The following is a 19,631-nucleotide window of genomic DNA, read 5'->3' as shown; positions in this document are numbered from 1 at the left end:
GAGTAATTGGAGGCTACAAATTGACTTGAAAAATATATATTTTCCTAGGAATGGCTTATGCGAAATGAGTATATGTGGCTATATTTTGTGAATGCATTGGGAAATTTATGTAAGTTGTTTTACTATGCAGGCTGGATAAATAAATAAAAGCCACGTTATACTGTCGAAATTTTATTAAAATTGGTGGGTTAGTCACTGCAGTGACGGGTTTCCGTGGACTGCCTATTAGAGGGGCACGGTAAACCCAGTTATATAGTTACTCCGGTTGTAGAGGCGAGGAGGGTAACTCCTGGGGTAGTATTAGAGTTCACTTCACGTCGAACCCCCACGTGAATGTGTAACTCGGCCAACGCCGAGGAACGGCTGGTTTTAAAAATAAAAATGTGTTTCACGTGTGAATATTTTAACACCCTTGGCGAACTCGGTTAGATGCCTCGGCCAAGGTATCCCCGAGGATTAGTTTTGGCTTGAGCCTTGTTTTTATAAAAGACATAAGCCTTAACAATTGTTTTGGTAAATTACAAATATTTTATGGTTTAAGAAATAAATTGAAAACATTATGAAATGGGTTGAAATTTATTGTTTAAACTTACCTCCATTTTACTCGCCTTTAGATATTTATGATAATGTCTGTTTACTCATTGGGATTGCAAAATCTCACCCAACTCCTTTCCACCCATTTCAGGTTCAGTATAGACTGTAGATAGCTGATCTCATCGAGGACTACTATTGGATCTGCATTTTCCAAACCGTAGGTTCACAGTCCTCTTTACTTTTGTTTATTCGGGGGCCCTCTGGTTATTGTAAATTAAATTAAATATTTTGGCTTACTGTATTTCAGTATGTATAAATTTATTTAGCTTTTACGCTATAAAAATTATTCACGTATAACTTTATAAATATTGTTTTATAAGAAAATAGAATATTTCCCTTAATATTTCTTTTATTTTCTTATTTTATTCAAATAATCGTAATTTCGTTTTAAATGAAGATTTTAGACTTTTAAACTCATTTTGAATATGAATTATGTATTTTGTACTTGTATATTACGTTTTAGCCAGTTTTGAAATTTTTGAGAAAAAAATGACCAAAATACCCCTATGTGGCGAAAATTTTATTTTGATTGTTTTTGATCTAAAATAGTATATATTCTCTAAAGACTCGATATCTAACAATGATTGCTCACAAGAAAGGAAAGAAACTGATATGTAAGCCTTGCGGGGTTCCGGTTGGCATTCCGGATAATGAGTGTCAATCGGGACGTCGCGGCGATTGTCATGGGCCTGAGGGAGGTTCCGGGTCGTGACACTGAACCTAAGGAATATCGGCCCGGGATTGCGACTTCTCGCATCCCGATCGATTATCCCATCATCGGCAATTATTTTATTAATCATATATATTTTTAAAAGAGTTAACTTTCTAATATTGATATACCTATTTTATTATTTTAACGCTTAACCTAGTAATTTTTAATTTCTTAATTTAATCTTTTAGCCTACCATTTGTTTCATTCATTTATATTATTATTTTATTATTATTGTTTTTGTTATCTACCTATTTTTTATGTTTTCTATTTTAATGATTTTAATTGATTTTGATTTTTGATTTTTGATTTTATATTTACATAATTATGTTTATTATACTATGTTCCCATTATCTTAATAACAAAAGGCTACATATATAAAAATAATCATAACCAACACCAACAAAAGCCCAATATTTAAAACTTACCTAAGATTCAAGCCCGACTTAGCCCAGTACGCATCAGTCCGGCAGAAAGCCCGTGAGCATGCCCCAAGTATTCAGCCTTCCTTAGCCAAAACACAGTCGTTTTGAATGTCCTTGAGCTGCCCAAACGTATTCCCCAAAACGACACCGTTTAGCTTTAAGCACTAACTATAAAACCCCCCTATTCTTCCTTTTCTCCCCATTTCTCCCTTTCACTTTCTCTCTCTACCTATAAACTCTCTGACTTCTCTCTACACTATTCCTCTATCGGATTTCCCCTCCTCACGCCGGCGAACTTCCCTTGGCTGTCAACCTGCAGGAAATCTCACGCCGGCGAACTCTTACGGTTGGCTTCCCCAACCGGTGACGTTGCAGCTGTCCTGAATCGGCTCTTCCTTCCAACGACAGATCTGGAGGCGTCGATGGTCTGGTTCCTTCTCCGCCGGCGAGCTCCTCCTTGCGGGCGTGGGTCAAGTCGGCTCTCCCCCAACCGGTGGCATCGCAACTGTCCTGGATCGGCTCTTCCTTCCAGCGACAGATCTGGCGGCGTCGATGGTCTGGTTCCTTCTCCGCCGACGAGCTCCTCCTTGCGGCGTGGGTCAAGTCGGCTCTCCCCCAACCGGCGACAGATCTTCAGCCGCAATCGGTCTTCTCTGGCCGGACTCCCTTATTCACTCTCCCTGAACATGTTTTCTCCTTTTTTGTTCTTTTTGGATATCTCACTTCGATTTTTTTTGGTGTGGCTGCTGGGATCTTTTGTTGCAGGTTTCTCCTCCCGGAATGCTACAGTGCCCCCTCTCCTTTATACCCGATTCCCGGGTTCTGGAGGGGGCACGCCCTATTGCCTTGTCCCTGGGCACCCAGGTGTAAGTTCCACTATCCTGCCAGACGCGAATTTTTCGCGTCTGGCAGGTGAGAGAGGTGCCTGGCAGGGTGCGTCCGCACCCTGCCAGTCGTACCTCTCTCCTTTCTTTTTTTTCATCATTTTTCATTTTTCATTTTCTTTTCTCTTTTTTTTTCATATCTTTTAATTTTTCTTGTTTATAATTTAGTGTCTACAGAAAAATAGGAGAAATAAATAAAAAAAAAAGTTGTTGGAGATGATTAAATACATATGACTATTAATTGATTGAAAATAAGAGAAATAATTGAGAATTAATAGTATTTTAAAAATTAAAAAATAATAAAAAAATAAAATTTATTAAGCACATAATTAGAAAAGTGAGAAAATAGATAAATTTATTAATTATTAATTATTTTTATATAATTTTAAATTTTTATATATTTTTAATTTAATTAAATTATATTATAAAATTATAGAATTTTTTTAAATTTGAGACCTCTCTAAATTGGGGGCCTAAAGCCTTTGCTTGGGTGGCTTTACCTAAGGCCCTGCCTTGGGTCTTACAGTTGAGAGAAAGAGAGTATTGAGTTAGGAAAATTGTTTTAGGGAAAATTTTTCAATGAAAATTTAATATTAATTTTAACTTACGTAACGTGGCAAGATCGGGTATGTGGGTAGACTTGGAAATTCGTGTTAACGTGTCGTAAACGTGCCAGACATGATTAGACACGAAACACGTTAAAGCTAAATACAAATACAATACGTTTAATCTTCGTGTCTCAAATTTAAAATACGTACACGTACACGTTTAATACACATGTAACACGACATGACACGATTAACACGTTTATTAAACGTGTCAATATATGATAAGATACGATTAATAACACGATTAACACGATTAACACGTTTAATACGATTAACACGTTTAACACGATTAACACGATTAAATAAAAATATTTACAATTAAATATAATTTTATTATTTAAATTTAAAATCTATAATTATAAAAATAATTATAATAAAACAAAAATAATAATAACAGTAAATAATCACAAAAAGTTAAAAATTAAGATTGAACATGTATAATTACATTATACCCTTTATAAAATTAAAAAAACTTATTAAAATAATTATTTAAAATTATTTATATAAGGTTAAAATAGTTTTTAACTATTAATTTTTAATAAGTTAATAAATGTGTCACGTATACATAGTTAAATATGATAACACTATTAAACACGATAACACGATTAAGTAAACATGTTTAAACGTGTTTTAAATATATTTGTCTTGTTAGATACGTTAAGATACGAAAATTTTCATATTTTAACGTATCAGACACGATTAGATACGAAACACGTTAAAATTAAATTCAAAATTTATTTAACTCGTGTATTTTCATATCATATTAACGTATTATATTTAAAATTATCAAATCTAAATGTGGGGCAAAGAGAGGCACGAACGCGAGATTTCCATTTAAAATTTTAGATGATTATCGTTAGATCGTTTTAAAGGGGCTAAGTCTGATACGGATGGGCTACAAGAGCCCAATCGACAATCAAGAATACCATCTGGTCCATCTCTAAAACAGGAAATTGTAATTTGGTAAAAAAAAAATTGTGCAGTTAAAAAAGGAAAAGGAAACTGCACACTGATCGGTTTCCTTTTTTTTTTGAAATCTGCCTGGAATGGGTGCTCGCATAGCGGATTCTATATAGGCAGTAGCATAGTTTCAGTTTCCGAAGGCAACCCAGAGATGACCCTTCTTCAAAGACCACTTCTTGTGCTCCTTCTCCTAGTAACTCATCACCTCTTGCAGTGTTGGATTGCTTTTGGATCGGTCGATGAAGAAGGCCAAAAACAAGAAGAATTCAATGAGGAACTACTATTGAAGCCACTGCCGGATCGAAAAGTGTTGGCCCATTTCCATTTTCAAAGCTCTGCCCCTCCTTCCACCTCTAATGGCCGCCATCACCACTTGTTTCCGAAAGCCATTTCTCAGTTGGTACTTATTGTTGCTTTAATTTGTTTTATTCGGGTCACTGAGAAATCTTCTTGTTTAGAAAGGAGAATTTGTTTTTGGTTTGTACGTGTTGCTTTTGTTTGAATGGAGTCAGAGAAGGTAGCTTAGCTAAGTCGAGTCGGTTTTTTTGGTTTCTGAATATATTGGTAGTTTAGAAAGGAGATGCCAAAAAGTAAGACTTCTAATCTTTCCCTTTCTCTTGATACATTTATTAGCAAAATCTTGAACCATTGTGTACTGCAAGGAGGGATTTAGTTTGCTTGCTTTTGGTCTGCTTTTGCCTGGATGTTGATATTTATATTTAAGAGGCAGATTGTGCAAGGACTATGTAGTTGTCAACTCAGGCTGAGTCAATTTAGGTAGTTAGTAGACTGCATCATGTTGCCAGACTAACGGGATTTAAACAATTTCGATTTATTAGCTTGCGTTTCAGTCTCAGAATGAAAATTTGATGCAGTTTATTCTGAGGTTAAATGTAATCATGATCTCTTGAGCACTCAGCTTGGCCTGAGTCAATTAAGGTAGTTCATAAAGGGTTTTTTTTTTCTTGAAATCCTTTTACTAGCTTATATAATTTAAATTATTAGTCAACCTATCTCTGCTATTTTCCTACTCAATAATGATTAATTCATTATTTTCTGCAATCATAATATACATGAGAAAGAATTGTTCTTATGAGCTCATTATCCTTTTTAAAAATATTATGTCCAACACAAAGTACAAACTTGGCTATAAGTTTACCTGAAAATAATAGTGCATGTGTTGCAGTAATTTGTCTGTCTCTTTTTCTGCAAGGAAAAGACAAGAATTCTGATATATAGCTTTGTTGCAGATATTAAGAAGTTAAGAACTAAGTTAAGTAGCTTTGTTGTAGATATCAAAAGATTAACAGTTAAGATAAGTCTTTGAAGTATTTGAAAGCAGTGCATGACTATGAACATCTTTGAACAGGTTCAGAAATTTCGAGTTAAGGAAATGGAGCTGTCTTTCACACAAGGTCGCTGGAACTATGAAAGATGGGGTGGATTTGATCCCATAGCAAGCAGCAATGCAAAGCCCCCTGGAGTTGAGTTATGGGCTGTCTTTGATGTCCCACAACATCAGGTTGATGCTTCCTGGAAGAATTTAACACACGCTCTCTCAGGTCTTTTCTGTGCCTCAATCAACTTCCTAGAGTCTACTTCAACTTATTCTGCCCCAGAATGGAGTTTTCCACCCTCTTCAGGCAATCTGAGGTATGGTACATTGCCCCGTGAAGCTGTTTGCACTGAGAATCTAACTCCATGGCTGAAGTTGCTTCCTTGTCGGGATAAAGCTGGGCTTGCTGTGTTACTGGACAGGCCATCTATTTACAGGGGTTTTTATCATTCTCAGCGATTGCATTTGACCTCAACTGGATCTGGTTCAAAGGGGACTGATTCAGGCATCATATTAAACCAGGCACTTACAGTTGTTCTTCAGCCTATCCAGCCAAATGGTCTAAGAGCTAGTATGGACCATGCTAGTGAAAAGCATATTCAACCAAGCTGGTCTCTTAGTTCAATTTTTGGGAAACAAGTTCGTGGAAGATGTGTTCTTGCGAAATCTAGTAAAGTGTATCTTCAACTTGATAGAGGCTTAGTTGCTGAACTGAAGCGTATCCATAAAGAAAATGAGAAGTCTGTGGCAAATGGTTTAACCTCTGAGAATTTTTGGAGTTATCCCAGCTTTGAGTTGTCTGCTAACCCGGACAGGATAGTTATAGAAGAAAATAGCTTGCATAGCAAGAGCTCATCCATTTTGTATAATTTCCAAGTTGAGAAATACAGTGAATCTGAGCCATTAGATCTTGGCCTTACTTGGAAGATTCCTGTAGTTTGGTTGTGTCAATCAGCACCGTTACATTCTAGTAGGTTCTTGATGGGAAGCGGGAATGAGAGGGGTGCCATTGCTATTTCCTTGAAATCTACACAATTGCGAGAGGGCTTCATGGGTGCTTTTGCCGATAATGAAAGGTGTGAATTGCGAGTTGATGTTTTTCAAGTTGTGCCTTGGTATGTTAAGGTCTATTTCCATTCTCTGCAAGTGTTCATTGATCAACAACCTAAGGCTGTTTCAGATGTTATTGAGAAGATACACGTTTCACCTTCCAAAGACAAAGTTTCACCTGGCATGATGGAAATGGTTCTGAAACTTCCTTGCAGAGTAAAATCAGCTGCTTTAACCATAGAGTTTGATAAGGTGTGCTTTTCATTATGTTTATTTTAGCTATTGGTTGATCTGGTCTTACACATTCTATTCAATAAACACAAGTTATTTGTTTTTACCCTTAGAAGAGAATTTTTTATTAAAGGTTTGGATAAAGGTGCTAATGTGGTCCATAAATGTAAGATATCAAGCTAAGTGAAATCAGTGCTAACCATTGGTGGGTTTTGCTGCTGCATTGGAGTCCAGTTTTTTAGACAGAAAATGTATTTCTGTAAAAGCTACCTTCAAAAAATTAATCATATAAGATAGCAAATTGAGTACCTTGAGTATACCTGATATTGACTATACAATGTATCTGAATTCAGACTTTGTCCATAAATGTTTGTATGTTTGAACAAAAACCTATTAACTAATTCCATTGGTTAGGTAATGTTCAAACCTAAACCTGCCTATCTGAACCTCTAGATTCTCAATTCACTGTTTACTCCTTGAGCTGGATGCATATGATGAAACCTACCAATACATTCAAATTATATAATCTTTGCCTATGTCCGAAAAAAAAGGGATAAATTGCTACTGGCTGTATCCACTATCCCCACAATAAAACTGTTTCATCTTATTAGGTCTCATATGTTTTTTTTCCTTTGCATTGTTTGAAGACTTGTTATTCCAGGAACTGCTTCTGTATAAAATGGAAAAGTCACTGCTCTTCTGACTTGCTGCTATCAATCTAAGACATCCTCTGCTTGTGGATAATGACTATCTGTTTTGATGAAATTAATAATTTAGAACTGAAACAAAAACAGTTTTGCTTCTTGCTTTATGGGCCAAACTTTAGTATGATTTCTGCTTCTTGATGTATTGTTGATGAGTTGATTCTCTGTTTTGATATGTCTGAATAGGGTTTTTTACATATTGATGAATACCCCCCTGATGCTAATCAAGGATTCGACATACCATCAGCTATTATAAGCTTTCCCAACTTCCATGCAAGCATGTTTTTTCTTGAAGATGGCTCAGTAAACAAGTCACCCTTGTTGTCAAAGTTTCAGGTACTAATCTCTTGGTATTTCTGGTGCTAAACATGATCCATTTGTATTCTTCTTCTCATTTGGCATTAGCTTTGTCTGTCATGCAGGAAAAGAGTCCTGTAATGTCTTACACAGAAGTATTATTGGTACCTTTGACAACTCCTGATTTCAGCATGCCTTATAATGTTATCACAATCACGTGCACGGTGTTTGCGTTGTATTTCGGATCATTGCTCAATGTACTACGAAGGCGTATTGCTGAGGAGGAGAGGTTTCTTAAAGACAAAGGTGATTTTATCTCATGGAATAGGCCATTATTGATTCTCTTGAGAATATGGATTTTTTATGGTTTTCAATAATGAAATAATCCCATATATTATCATGCCCGTAGCCCATTTTTTAGTATAGTTGGTAAATACCACACAAGTCCAATTTGTCAAGTTCAATGCAAACTTTGTTAACATCTACTCACAGTCATGTCTATCAGTATAAGTAAGCACTTAGCGACATGGTCAGGTGAGTGGGTTTGGATGGGAACCTGAAATTAAGGGTGCTAGGCTTCACTTGTAGCCAATCATTCTTAAATTTTGTGGTCCTTTTAAGTTGCTTGATAGCATTAATATTAGCTTCTTGTTTCTTTTTTTCTGATTCGAGATATCTCTCTATGTTACTGATTGGCAATTGGGGTGCGCTCTCTCTTCTTCTTTTTGATTATTTTTTTAGAACTTTGATTTGTTTGGACAATGCGCATTTATTATATAATAATAATCTATAGTCCCTCAGAACATCAGTAAAATATCTGAAGAATTGCATTCATGGTAGTGTATGGAGAGCTGAGCTTTAAAATATTTGAAGTAAAAGGAGAAAACCACACATTTTTTTTGTCAATGTAGCTGAGTTCAGCCCTATAATATATGCTGTTGCTTTGCATTAAGCTAACATAGGCAGTTGAATGTTAAGATATCTTCTAGGCATCCATCTTCATTACTTTTCTTCTCCCTGATAAAACTATTGGTTGGAAAGGTAATTAAGGGAGAACATTGGAAACCAAAATTTATATGGTTTGGTTATTTAATTATATTCTATATGGTCTGGCAAACCAGCGTTTATGTTGTGGTCGCAACTTTTGATGGTTTGACTATCACATCTTCCCTCTGACTGATATTTTCCCTTTATTGTTCTACTTGCAGCCACCAAGAAAACTGGTCAGCTACCTCTGCTGCTATCAAAGTTGTCTGCCAAGCTTAGGGGTAGACCATGGGAACCTCCGCATTCACCCCCATCTACATCATTCTTCATTAGTTCTAAGTTAGTATTCAAAGTCATACTAGTAGCTGGACTGGCTGTAGGTTGGCAGTACTATTTTTCGTGAAGTTAAAACTCTAGAAACTTTCAGTGTACAATATGAGCAAGAAGAAAGAATGCTGAACCTCAGAATTAGTGAAAGGATCATGTTCTTCCACAATCCCAGGCCACTAATTTTTTTTTTCTTCATCATTTTGAGCCATTGACATATTCTTTTACTTTTTGAAAATTTGACTCATTTTTTTTCCTGAGCCACTAGATAACTTTGTTCTACTAAATTATTCACATTTGCATCAAGGTCATTGAATTTTCGGGCTCTTGCAGTACAGGGGTTCGTGCAAAGATATACAGGTTTGATAAAGAATGTTAATCAGGTTTCAAATTTGACATGTCTGCTATGGTCATTTCTTCGGGCTGTTCCTGATGTTGTTTAAGTATAAAAATCAAGCCTTGGGTAATTTCTTAGCTTTTCTTAACAGCCCATTAGAGGTGGTCTCTTTGATATGGATCTAAGTTCGGTTCATTTTGCACTGTCTTATGTTATATCTTCTACCATCTATCTTGCATAAGGGTCTTGGCCTCCATTTCAGCATCTAAAGAATACAGGTAACGTGATTTCAGCTCATTGCTTCCTTTTTGCATCTCTTCTACAGATTTAATTGCAGAAACTACTACAATTTTGGGTTCGATTTACAGAAAGTGGCCCATGTTTATTGTGGAAAAAAAAACTGTCAACATCAGGAACTATGAACCAAGTCGGCTTGTAATTGCAAACTAAGCTTATTACAAGTCTGTCTCCACAAAAAGCATGAATCCAATGAACTCTATTTACATCTTTATAACTTACAAGAATTCAAATCCTCAATCTCTCATCTGAAAGTTGGCATTTGGTGGTTGGCCTGTGAATTAAACATATGGAGACAGTACAACCTGATCATGTAGAATGACAGCCATAACTGATCCTCTTGCAAGATGCAGCTACAACCACTTCATCTTCCCTCATCCTCTTCATACTGCCACTCAAGTAACAGCATTTAAATGGCGTGCTCAAAATGGTGCTAGAGCGATTGTTCCCACTTGCTTGAAAATCTGTAATGTGAACCACAAAATGCATCATTTGAAATGGAAAATGAAGATGAAACAACTAGAACCATGTGAAACCATCAGAATCATTCAGTAGTAAGTATATATGTGGTGATGGTGCAATGTTAAATGGATGGCACAAACCTGAGCTGGTCTCATTAATCTTTAATTTCTTGAGTAAGCTGACATCGCCCATGAAACTCTTTCTCTTGAAGCCAAGGCCAGTCCATTCGGAAACTGGACGGCTAGCTCCCTCATGGCATCCTGTATGCAAGGGCTCAATCTCAGATAAATGTGAACAAGCAGGCTTTCATTAATTTGGCGAAAGGTAATAAAAATTAAGTCCCACGACAATTCCCCATTTTTACCTGAGCTGCTCTCTCTTAGCTTTTTATTCTCGATCGAGTCAAGATCTTCAAACTGTAGCTTTGTGGTAATTCCAACCTCCCTTATTCCAGGCTTTCCAGCTATGTCTTGATTCCCATTAACACCATATTGAGGTTCATGTGCTCCTGAAAACAGAAAGCACTCATCCGTCTTAAGGCGAAAAAGGACGGAAAACGAACATGATTTTGATTTCTGACTAAGATGCTCAAAAATTTGTCATACTCTCCACTCTTGTTCACGAGTATTCAGCTACCCACCCACCTATGTTTAAGCAGTCTTCTTTTATCCTTCTTATAAAGCCTAAACACAAGTTTTCACCAATGTTTCAATGATCATACTCATTAGTCGATGTCAAATTCTTAAAAGTTTCCCAATTTTTTTCTACACATTCATATACTTCAAAGAAAACCCACAAATCTAAAAGAACAACCAACAGCAACCTTCCTCTTCCCATACTTTCCCAGCAAACCAAACAGAACACCGAGAACACGACCCCCTTCATCCAAAACAAACTCCCACAAAGAAAACAAACAGTAAACTTAATACTTAATACTTACTCTTAGTCCCAACTTTGAAAAGCTTGCCATCAACAATGAGAGCGCTCTTATCATCAGTCCCAGTAGACAAACCTTTAGAAGAGAAGAAAGAAAGCAGTGACCTCCACGTGACAGACGACGAAACGAGATCCACCCCTCTGCTTATAAAGTGCCCATTAAGCTTAACTGTCGATGGGTCGAGTCCGAATGCTCGAGCTATCGACCCAAGGTCAAGTTTCTGGCCATCCCATGCCACGAATGGAACCAGCTTCGATACTGAAGGACAGAAAAGCTTGATTGTTGTTGGTTTGTTATCACCTGACATCGATTTCGATCTCTCTTTTAACTTTGTCGAAAGGAAAATGGGTGAGACCTTTTTCTATCTCTTTTGTATTTGATCATGGTCTGCTAGTTTGCTTCCAAGTTCGAACGGCTTCTGGAAGTATCTTCCAGACTTCCACAAATTCTGTTTCTGATTTTTGGACTCTGGACCCACTGATTTGGATTGGGCTTTAACCGATTAAGGCTTCGGCTTGAAAATTTTAAGAAAAAAAAAAGTTTAAAGCAATCAAACTCTCCAGTTGTCAGCATACTAAACATTATAATTAAAAAAAATATTATGTATGTACGTGTAAATGTTCATTACGTTATGGTCCAAGAGTATGTTCATTACGTTATGGTCCAAGAGTTCAATTAAATTAGACAATCTAGCAAATAGTAACTCAAACAGTCCAAACTAGACACATGAGCGTAATTTGATTTTAATTCTTAAATTTGATTATATATTTTGGATGTAGATTAAATTAAGATTACGATTTAATTTAAATATTATCTATGAAATTAAATTCTTTAACAGTATCTCTATTTTGTAAATTTTATCAAGATAATAGGCTATTAACCTATAAATATCCCTAACTTCATTTGTAAATATACAAATGAATAAGATCTTTTTACTTTTATGTTCTTTTAAGTATATTTCACAACACGTTATCACCCGATTTTTTAATATCTAAAAGTTTTGGTATCATTTAGTTTGTTTCATTTCTTTGACTATTGATTTTAGTGAATTAGGTTAGTAAGTAACTTATATTCTCGATGTTTTCAACATGAATTCACTATTACATATATATATATATATATCATATTTTATCCTTTAATTTATTAAATCAGATTGAGTATGTATAAGATCTTTTTTTTCTAGTTTTGGAATATGATTTGCTCAATACATAATTTTTTTGTTTTGAATTTTGAATATAAATTTCAATATACGTAAATTTATTTTTGATATTATGAAATTGATATATATTTTGTAACAAGTAAATAAATACTGCTTTGTATACTCTAATTAATCTGAAATACGTTTTGATCGTCAGAAAACAATAATTCTTTCAAAAGCTCGGTTGGATGTATTTACGATTGCGAGATTTTAAAATTATAAGTTAGTATAGCTTAGCAATATTTAGAATCAATTCTCAAATAAAATTGTGTGGAGAAAATATTATTGATGCAAATATGTTAGAAAGAACATTTTCTACTTTTCACACCTCCAATGTGCTTAATACAGTAAAAAAAGTTTTAAGAAATACTCTGAAGTGATATTATGCTTCTAACATATTTGCATTAGTATTATTTTCTCCACATAATTTTAGTTTTGAACTAATTCTAAATATTGTTGAATATTGTTGAATTATACTTGCTTATAGTTTTAAAATTTTGCAATCATATATGCATCCAGTCACAATGAGCTTTTAGTTTTTAGAAAAATTATTATTTTTTGATGGTAAAAAATAATATTTATCTATTTGTTACAAAACAAATATCAAACAAAGTCAATTTCATATATTCAATTTCAAATTTCTTGAATTATATAAAATCTCGTAGTATCAAAAACAGATTTATATATACTGAGCATAATTATATTCAAAATTCAAAACAAAGAAATCATGTATTGAGCAAATCACATTCTAAAATAAAAACGAAGAGATCATATATTTCAAGCAATATAATTATATATATTTGCCTACTCAATTTATTTAATAAATCAAAGGATAGCAAATTAACATTAAGATTGATTTTCAGGGGCAGGGATGAAATGTCAAAGTGATATCAAATTACTTACTTGACTCGTTAAAATAAAAAATCAAAAATCAACTATTGAAATCTTTTTGAAGTTTGAAGCTCGAAGAAATTCGATTTTGAGATGATAATAATATTAAAACTTAAGATATTAGAGAATCGTGTTGATAATGTGTTATAAAATATAATTTAAAAAAACAACTATGATAGAAAAGCATTAAGAAAATGAAAGATCTTATTTAGGTGTGTATTTACAAATGAAGTGAGTGAATTTGAAAAAACAACTATTGCTGATAATGTATTATAAAATATAACTTAAAAGAACAATTATGAGAGAAAAGCATTTAGAAAATGAAAGATTTTATTCGATTGTATATTTATAAATGAAGGGAATGAACTTGAAAAAATAATTATAAGAAAATAAGTATTAAGAAAATGAGAAGATTTTATTAGAGTGTCTATTTATAAATGAAGTGAGTGGCATTTATAGGCTAATAACTCATTTATATAGATAGAATTTACAAAATAATGATAATGCTAAGAGATTTAATTTAGAATGCATAATATTCAAATTAAATCATAATATTAATTTAATCTAATTTACATCTAAATATATATATATATATATATATATATATATATATATATATATATATAATCAAATCTAGAAGTTTAGATCAAATTACACTCATGTGTCTTACCAAATATTTTTAAATTTTCATTTTAAATATTTGTCATTATTAAATTAATAAGACTTATCTAATATGTAAATATATAAGATTTACCTATTTTGTAAATAAGAATTTTAATTACATTGAATGATTTTTATTAGAAAATGTTTTTATTAATCTTAATAGTATTGAATGATTTATAAATTAATATTATAAATTTTAAATAGATATAAGTGAAACATTAATTGTATTTTACATTTATTGGCTTTCAATTATAATTATCTTTATAGCCAATCAACTTTTCATTTTAAAAATATTTATACTTTAAATATTAATTATTATTTAAAAGGAAATAAAAAAAATTCACGTATAAAGCAAAAGACCATAAATACCACGAATTTTTTTTGGCCCTGGTCATTTTCCTCTGTTTTATGTGATCCCTTTCCCTCCCAAGAAGGAAGCGTGCGTGTTTGCACGTGCTGGCAGGAAAGTTCTTTGCGTATGAGCTAACCCCATGGCTCCCGTAAGGTATATAAAGTGGGGGAGGGAATCAAAGTGTTGCCGAGAAGAAAGAAAGACGCAAAAGGGAATGGTCCAAACCTGAAGTTGCCAGGGCTTTCCAAACCAATCTCCTACATTTTTCAATGCTTAAGTTGTTGGGTTTTCTTTCAGGTTCCCTGGAGAATCCCTTGGTTATTTAGACCTCATTTCTTTTCATCTTCCCATATCACATTCCTAGCTAGCCTTTCCTGGATTCTGTCTTCGATGCAGACCCAGCAAGGTATGTCAAAACTCATGCATGCTAGCTAACTCTTAGAGTTAGATCATTTATTTTTTGGAATTTATAATTTGCTACTCTTTTATTTTATACAACAGAAGTTCCTGTTATGGAAGTAAAAATGAAATTGCTTGGAGAACTTGAAGCAGTCGGATTCCCTCGCGCCCGAGCAGTTCGAGCACTTCATCATTCAGGTGAGCTTTCGTATGCATTATGTGATGCATTTACAGTATTTGTTTCAAAAAAGTAATGTACTTTTACTTTCCCATATAATTTATTTTCAAGGTAAAGGATGATATTTGTCTGATGTAGACCTATTTCGAACAGTTGTGTATATTCTGTTAACATCAATATTTCCGCGTAGCGCAGGTAATACTAGCCTTGACGCTGCTGTAAATTGGCTCATTGATCACGAGAATGATGCAGACATTGATCAGATGCCCTTGGTGTGGCTTTGTCGCATTGATCAAAATCTCCACCTTTGTTTTTGTATCCTTTGTCACAAGGATTTTTTTTTTCTCTTTTGTCAATTAAATCCAGGTAGCAATAAACTTGGATATTGAGTCGCCTCAGCCATCTGATATCACAGAAGCAATAAAAATTAAAGAACAGGAACTAAGGTTTGATTTCGATTATCCCTTTGTGATGAAAGCTTTTACACCCTTTTCAAGACAGTTAAACTCTTTCTATTTGATTGTCTTCCCTAAATATCTATAACTGACCTTTTATGTTTGATGCTTTGTTCTTTCCCCATTTTGACTCTGTTAAGACTCATACTACCCTTTTCAATCTGTTCCTTTTCATGCTCATTAAGCTGCTCACTCTTAGGGATCGAGTTCGCATAAGGAAAGAAGAAGAAGAAAAGAAAAGTGAAAGAGAACGGAAGAAGGTATCGTGTAATCATTCATTTTGTTGATCTTACCATTGTGTGTAACTAGGCATTTTGGTTAGTCTAACCTACCTGCTACGCCTTTTGCAGGAAAGGATTCGTGCAGGTAAAGCATTCCTTCAAGCAAAGAGAATTGCAGAGGAAAATGAACAACAACGGTTTGTTTTAATACTCCATATATATGCTTCTTCTATGCAGAAATATTAAACCTTATATCTCCTCTAATTTCTTAAAGCAATGACATCATTCCTATCAACTTCTGAATGCATAATTTATCAGCCTTTTAGCCTTGCGAAAAGCGGAGAAGGAGGAAGAGAGAAGGGCAAGGGAGAAAGTGCTTCAGAAATTAGAAGTGGATAAGGTCATTTCTAGTTCTTACTATGTTCTGGCCACTAAAGGGTGGGCGGGCGCGGAATTCCTACTAGGTTATTTTTAGTCTCATTATGATCTTGAGCCTGCATGTAATTCAAACGGTTTATATAACTTCACAGTTAGAAAGAAAGCGAGCACATGGATTGCCACTTGAAAGCCGAGCTGTGAAACCATCTGGACCTATTATACAAGAAAAAAAGGTAAAAATATCTGTCAAACAGTATCTCTAGGTACAGGGGACACTTTATCTTATATGGAGATTTTTATCAGATCGTATTGACTTGATCCTGTTTAAGTTGCAGAGTTCTTTGCCTGTTAAGTCCGTTAAAAAGGATGAGCCCATGAGAGAATGTCTACGGTCTCTGAAGCACACTTACAAGGTAGGCGATTTCTTAACCCATTGTTTTCGCAGAATCAAACAAAAGTTTATATATGTTAGAATTGCCTCCTTGTGCATGACTTGCAACAAAATGTAATTCTGGAAGCGAGATTATGTCATTGAATGTATTAAACTATTGATAATCCTTCTGGACAACAATAATCACAAGCAGAATTCCAAGAAAGCCTCCAATGGGGTGGCTGTCTTTATCCACATCTATTCAACAAGCGAGGTTGCTAGGTTTGGAGGCAATTTCAAAGTCATTTTAACTCACAGAACTTTATCTTGAAAATGTTTAGAGTATACTTTAGGAGCCCAAACAAGTTGAGCAGCATTCTCATTGCAAGTGTACATATTTTCTGCTCTATTTTTTCACCCCCAGAGCCTCTAACAGAATTGCGGGAATTTCCTATTTCCATTTTTACACTTTGCAGGCTTAAACTACATTGTCCATTTTATGTACTCTGTCTAATATATTTTACTTCAAGCAAAATGATTCTCTGGTTACTTTTATCCTAGGATGATCATGCCAGAGTTAAAAGGGCATTCCAAACCCTATTGATTTATGTCCGAAATGTTGCAAGGATGCCTGATGAGGAAAAGTTCAGGAAGATTCGACTTGGTAACCCACACTTCCAGGTAAGGTACCTTTGTTTGTTGGTCCTGTTATCTGATTGAAGTGTGCAGAGACCATCTTTATATGTGTGTCACTGTTTTAATTTTTTATTATTATTTTTTTTTATGTCTCACTTTTCTTCTAACAGGAGAGGGTTGGGAGCCTGAAAGGAGGGATTGAGTTTCTTGAGCTTTGTGGGTTTGAGAGAAGTGAAGGGAGCGACTTCTTGATTTTTCCTCGTGACAAGGTCGAGATAGAAGTGCTTAACTCAGCTGGTTCTCTGTTAGGATCTGCAATCACAAATCCCTTCTTTGGTCTTTTCGAAAAGATGAGAGAAGATTAAGGTTCCATAAATGAATAGAATATTGGAATTTGTACCTACTTCTATTGTAGAAACTTTTATGTTTCTGAGTGTTGGCTAATGTTTCAATTACAAAGCAATTGCAAGTGAATTATGAAGAAAGTTTGGAAGCAAGTGTTTGATGTATGTTCTCTAGCTTTTCAAGTTACAGAAGCTTAAAGTAGAGGAACTTTTAAAATATCAGAACGAATAAGGGTGCTGAAGAAAATATAGGATAACACAATGTTAAACTAAATTATCGACAGAATATTTGGTTGGTGAGATGTTCATAGTAAGATTTTTAAATTAATGATGAAATTTCTATGGATAATTTGGTCGGGTAAATAAAAAATTAAATGTTTAGAAACGAACCCTATTATTTAATTAATAGAAAGAAAATGTGGTCCCAATTTGTAAAACACGAAGTGAACCAGTTTGTTTTTGTGTTATTAAAATAGTTGAACTTGATACTTTTGTGGTTCCAATTTTGAGTAAGCAGCTGGGTTCCAATGAGGTCACAAAGAAAAGCGTTCCATCTGTTACGTGCAATGAAGATTCAAGCCAAACCAAATTAAAGGGCAGGGTGGCTATGCAAGAAAGCTCTGAAAATGATAATTATGGAGCAGTTTGGTTGAATTGATAGATTCAAATTCTGTTATGTTAAACATCACTTTCCATAGACAAGTTTTTGTTTCATCCGAGTGAAAGGGCTCAGTTTTCAGAAAAATCAGTTCAGTCTTTGAAGACAAACCCCTTTATCCTTTCAGCATTCACCTTCGACTAATGTCAACCATGACAAAATCTGATAAATCCGTTCCTCCAACCGAAGATCCTCTTTCACCATACTTTCTTCTTCTTCATCATTCGGACCATCATGGTTTGGTTTCAGTCATTCCTGAGCTTATGGCCACAAATTACTTAACCTGGAGTCTGTTATTGATATCAAGCAAGAACATTAGCCTCTGTTAAAAGTTAAGAACAGAGGCAAGAAAGGAACTTGCTGGAATTTTTATATATTCTGCTGTATCAAAGTACATGAAGATGACAGTTTGTATATGACCAGCAAGAACACTTGTATGAACTTAATCACCAAGTGTTAAAACATAAACATTAACATACATGCAGCCTTACACGTACACCAGACACTTAGCTTGCTATAAGCTGATTTAATTTACATCAAAATAGGACAAGTGTCACAAGCCATGCAAGAGTTACTCTTAACACTCCTCCCTAACACTTGCATTCCAAACATTTAGCTTGTTTCTGAGAGTCTCAAACCTAGTCTTCATCAAGGTCTTGGTCAAGATGTCAGCAAGCTGTGATTCAGAAGAACATTACTGAACACAAATCTCTTTTCTCTTCTCGGCATCTCTAATGGAGTGAAACTTAACATGGATGTGCTTCGTTTTCCCATGACTAACAAGATTTTTGTGATGGAAATAGCAGATTTATTGTCCACAAAAAGATTAGTGGCATGATTATGAGGGAATTGTAGATCAGTAAGCAATTTTCTCAACCAAATGGCTTGGTTTGAAGCTGAAGCAGTGTAGATACTAGATTTTGGTTAATACCGTTACTCTAAAGAATTATGTTACAACATAATATTATATAGAGAACAAGTGAAACGCTACTTCACGCAGAACAAGTGAAGCGCTACTTCACGCAGAACAAGTGAAGCGCTACTTCACGCAGAACAAGTGAAGCGCTACTTCAAGTATTACTTAAAGCAGAACAATTAGAAAAAGTAAAGTATTACTCCATATAGAATAACTAATACAAGTAGAACAACCACCTTGAATAGAATAACTGTTTCACTTGGACGACAGTGAAAGTAACTCAGAATAAGTGACAGGGTTCAGGGGTTACTTTCATCTTGGGATGTTTCAGAGAGTTTGGCTTGGTGGCTGAGATATGGAGGTAGTTAAGAGGTCTTCCTCTTAACCCTTTCCTGAAGTACAAGTGTTTCACCCTCTTATCTTGTTCTCGTATACTTATTCATGTACAGCTTATTCTCTTGTACCTATTCTCATACAGCTTCTTCTATCGTACCTATTCTTGTACACCTCTTTTCTATTACCTTTACTTGAGAACAAGTCTTACTACATTCAATTACAGTAACGGTTACTTACATTAATATTCTTCATAATAATGTCATTCATTAGGCGCATTAAAGCCTATTCTTATGTAACCGTTACTTTTAACACTATATATAGAGCCTCACAATTCATTTGAAGGGACTCTTTTTTTTTCTCTCAAAACCTAACACATTCTCAACTTGAGAGCTTCTCTCTCTAAATTCTCTCTCTAATTATCTTATACTCTCTAAGTCTCTTTAATTCTTTTCTTATTGTCTTCCACCTGTCACAACACTTAGTACTTC

General features: G+C 34.6%; 3 protein-coding genes across 4 annotated transcripts; 2 read left to right on the top strand and 1 right to left on the bottom strand.

Moving 5' to 3' along the window:
• Nucleotides 1-4,182: 4,182 nt before the first annotated feature.
• Nucleotides 4,183-9,284, top strand: LOC18612758 (GPI transamidase component Gpi16 subunit family protein). 2 transcript variants are annotated; one of them, XR_016028581.1, is made up of 5 exons: nt 4,183-4,583; nt 5,553-6,821; nt 7,691-7,840; nt 7,910-8,107; nt 9,010-9,284. XR_016028581.1 is itself a non-coding variant. In XM_018113978.2 (5 exons), the coding sequence occupies exons 1-5, from the start codon at nt 4,335-4,337 to the stop codon at nt 9,189-9,191; spliced, it is 2,031 nt and encodes a 676-aa protein (XP_017969467.2). In that variant the 5' UTR covers nt 4,188-4,334; the 3' UTR covers nt 9,192-9,284. The 2 variants fall into 2 exon arrangements, 1 of the variants encoding a protein (XP_017969467.2); XM_018113978.2 differs by having other exon boundaries at nt 4,188-4,583; nt 7,927-8,107.
• Nucleotides 9,285-9,813: 529 nt separating this feature from the next.
• On the bottom strand, nt 9,814-11,576 carry LOC18612757 (amino acid-ligase). Its single transcript, XM_007049673.3, has 4 exons — nt 11,152-11,576; nt 10,576-10,719; nt 10,352-10,471; nt 9,814-10,213 (listed from the first exon to the last, which is right to left on the bottom strand). Exons 1-4 carry the CDS (start codon nt 11,453-11,455, stop codon nt 10,059-10,061), a joined length of 723 nt encoding a protein of 240 aa, XP_007049735.3. The 5' UTR covers nt 11,456-11,576; the 3' UTR covers nt 9,814-10,058.
• A 2,879-nt stretch (nt 11,577-14,455) lies between these two features.
• On the top strand, nt 14,456-17,398 carry LOC18612756 (uncharacterized). The gene is made up of 11 exons (XM_007049671.3): nt 14,456-14,658; nt 14,754-14,849; nt 15,025-15,101; nt 15,196-15,275; nt 15,484-15,544; nt 15,635-15,702; nt 15,824-15,905; nt 16,036-16,116; nt 16,219-16,296; nt 16,815-16,934; nt 17,060-17,398. The coding sequence occupies exons 1-11, from the start codon at nt 14,643-14,645 to the stop codon at nt 17,252-17,254; spliced, it is 954 nt and encodes a 317-aa protein (XP_007049733.3). The 5' UTR covers nt 14,456-14,642; the 3' UTR covers nt 17,255-17,398.
• The last annotated feature ends 2,233 nt before the right edge of the window (nt 17,399-19,631 follow it).

This window comes from Theobroma cacao, chromosome 1, assembly GCF_053813885.1.
Source record: "Theobroma cacao isolate CCN51 chromosome 1, ASM5381388v1, whole genome shotgun sequence".
Lineage (NCBI taxonomy): Eukaryota > Viridiplantae > Streptophyta > Magnoliopsida > Malvales > Malvaceae > Theobroma > Theobroma cacao.
The sequence above is the reverse complement of the archived record's forward strand: the minus strand, read 5'-3'. Positions and strand labels throughout refer to the sequence as shown.

Excerpts from the sequence above, each read along its gene's own strand:
- LOC18612756 (XM_007049671.3), top strand. Across the intron at positions 15,102-15,195 it reads ACATTGATCAGATGCCCTTG|GTAGCAATAAACTTGGATAT; the intron begins GTGTGGCTTTGT and ends AATTAAATCCAG. Across the intron at positions 15,545-15,634 it reads GTGAAAGAGAACGGAAGAAG|GAAAGGATTCGTGCAGGTAA; the intron begins GTATCGTGTAAT and ends CGCCTTTTGCAG.
- LOC18612757 (XM_007049673.3), bottom strand. The coding sequence starts at position 11,455 with ATGTCAGGTGATAACAAACCAACAACAATCAAGCTTTTCTGTCCTTCA. Across the intron at positions 10,472-10,575 it reads GCTAAGAGAGAGCAGCTCAG|GATGCCATGAGGGAGCTAGC; the intron begins GTAAAAATGGGG and ends CCTTGCATACAG. Across the intron at positions 10,214-10,351 it reads GATTAATGAGACCAGCTCAG|ATTTTCAAGCAAGTGGGAAC; the intron begins GTTTGTGCCATC and ends TTCACATTACAG.
- LOC18612758 (XM_018113978.2), top strand. The coding sequence starts at position 4,335 with ATGACCCTTCTTCAAAGACCACTTCTTGTGCTCCTTCTCCTAGTAACT. Across the intron at positions 6,822-7,690 it reads TAACCATAGAGTTTGATAAG|GGTTTTTTACATATTGATGA; the intron begins GTGTGCTTTTCA and ends ATGTCTGAATAG. Across the intron at positions 8,108-9,009 it reads GAGGTTTCTTAAAGACAAAG|CCACCAAGAAAACTGGTCAG; the intron begins GTGATTTTATCT and ends TTCTACTTGCAG.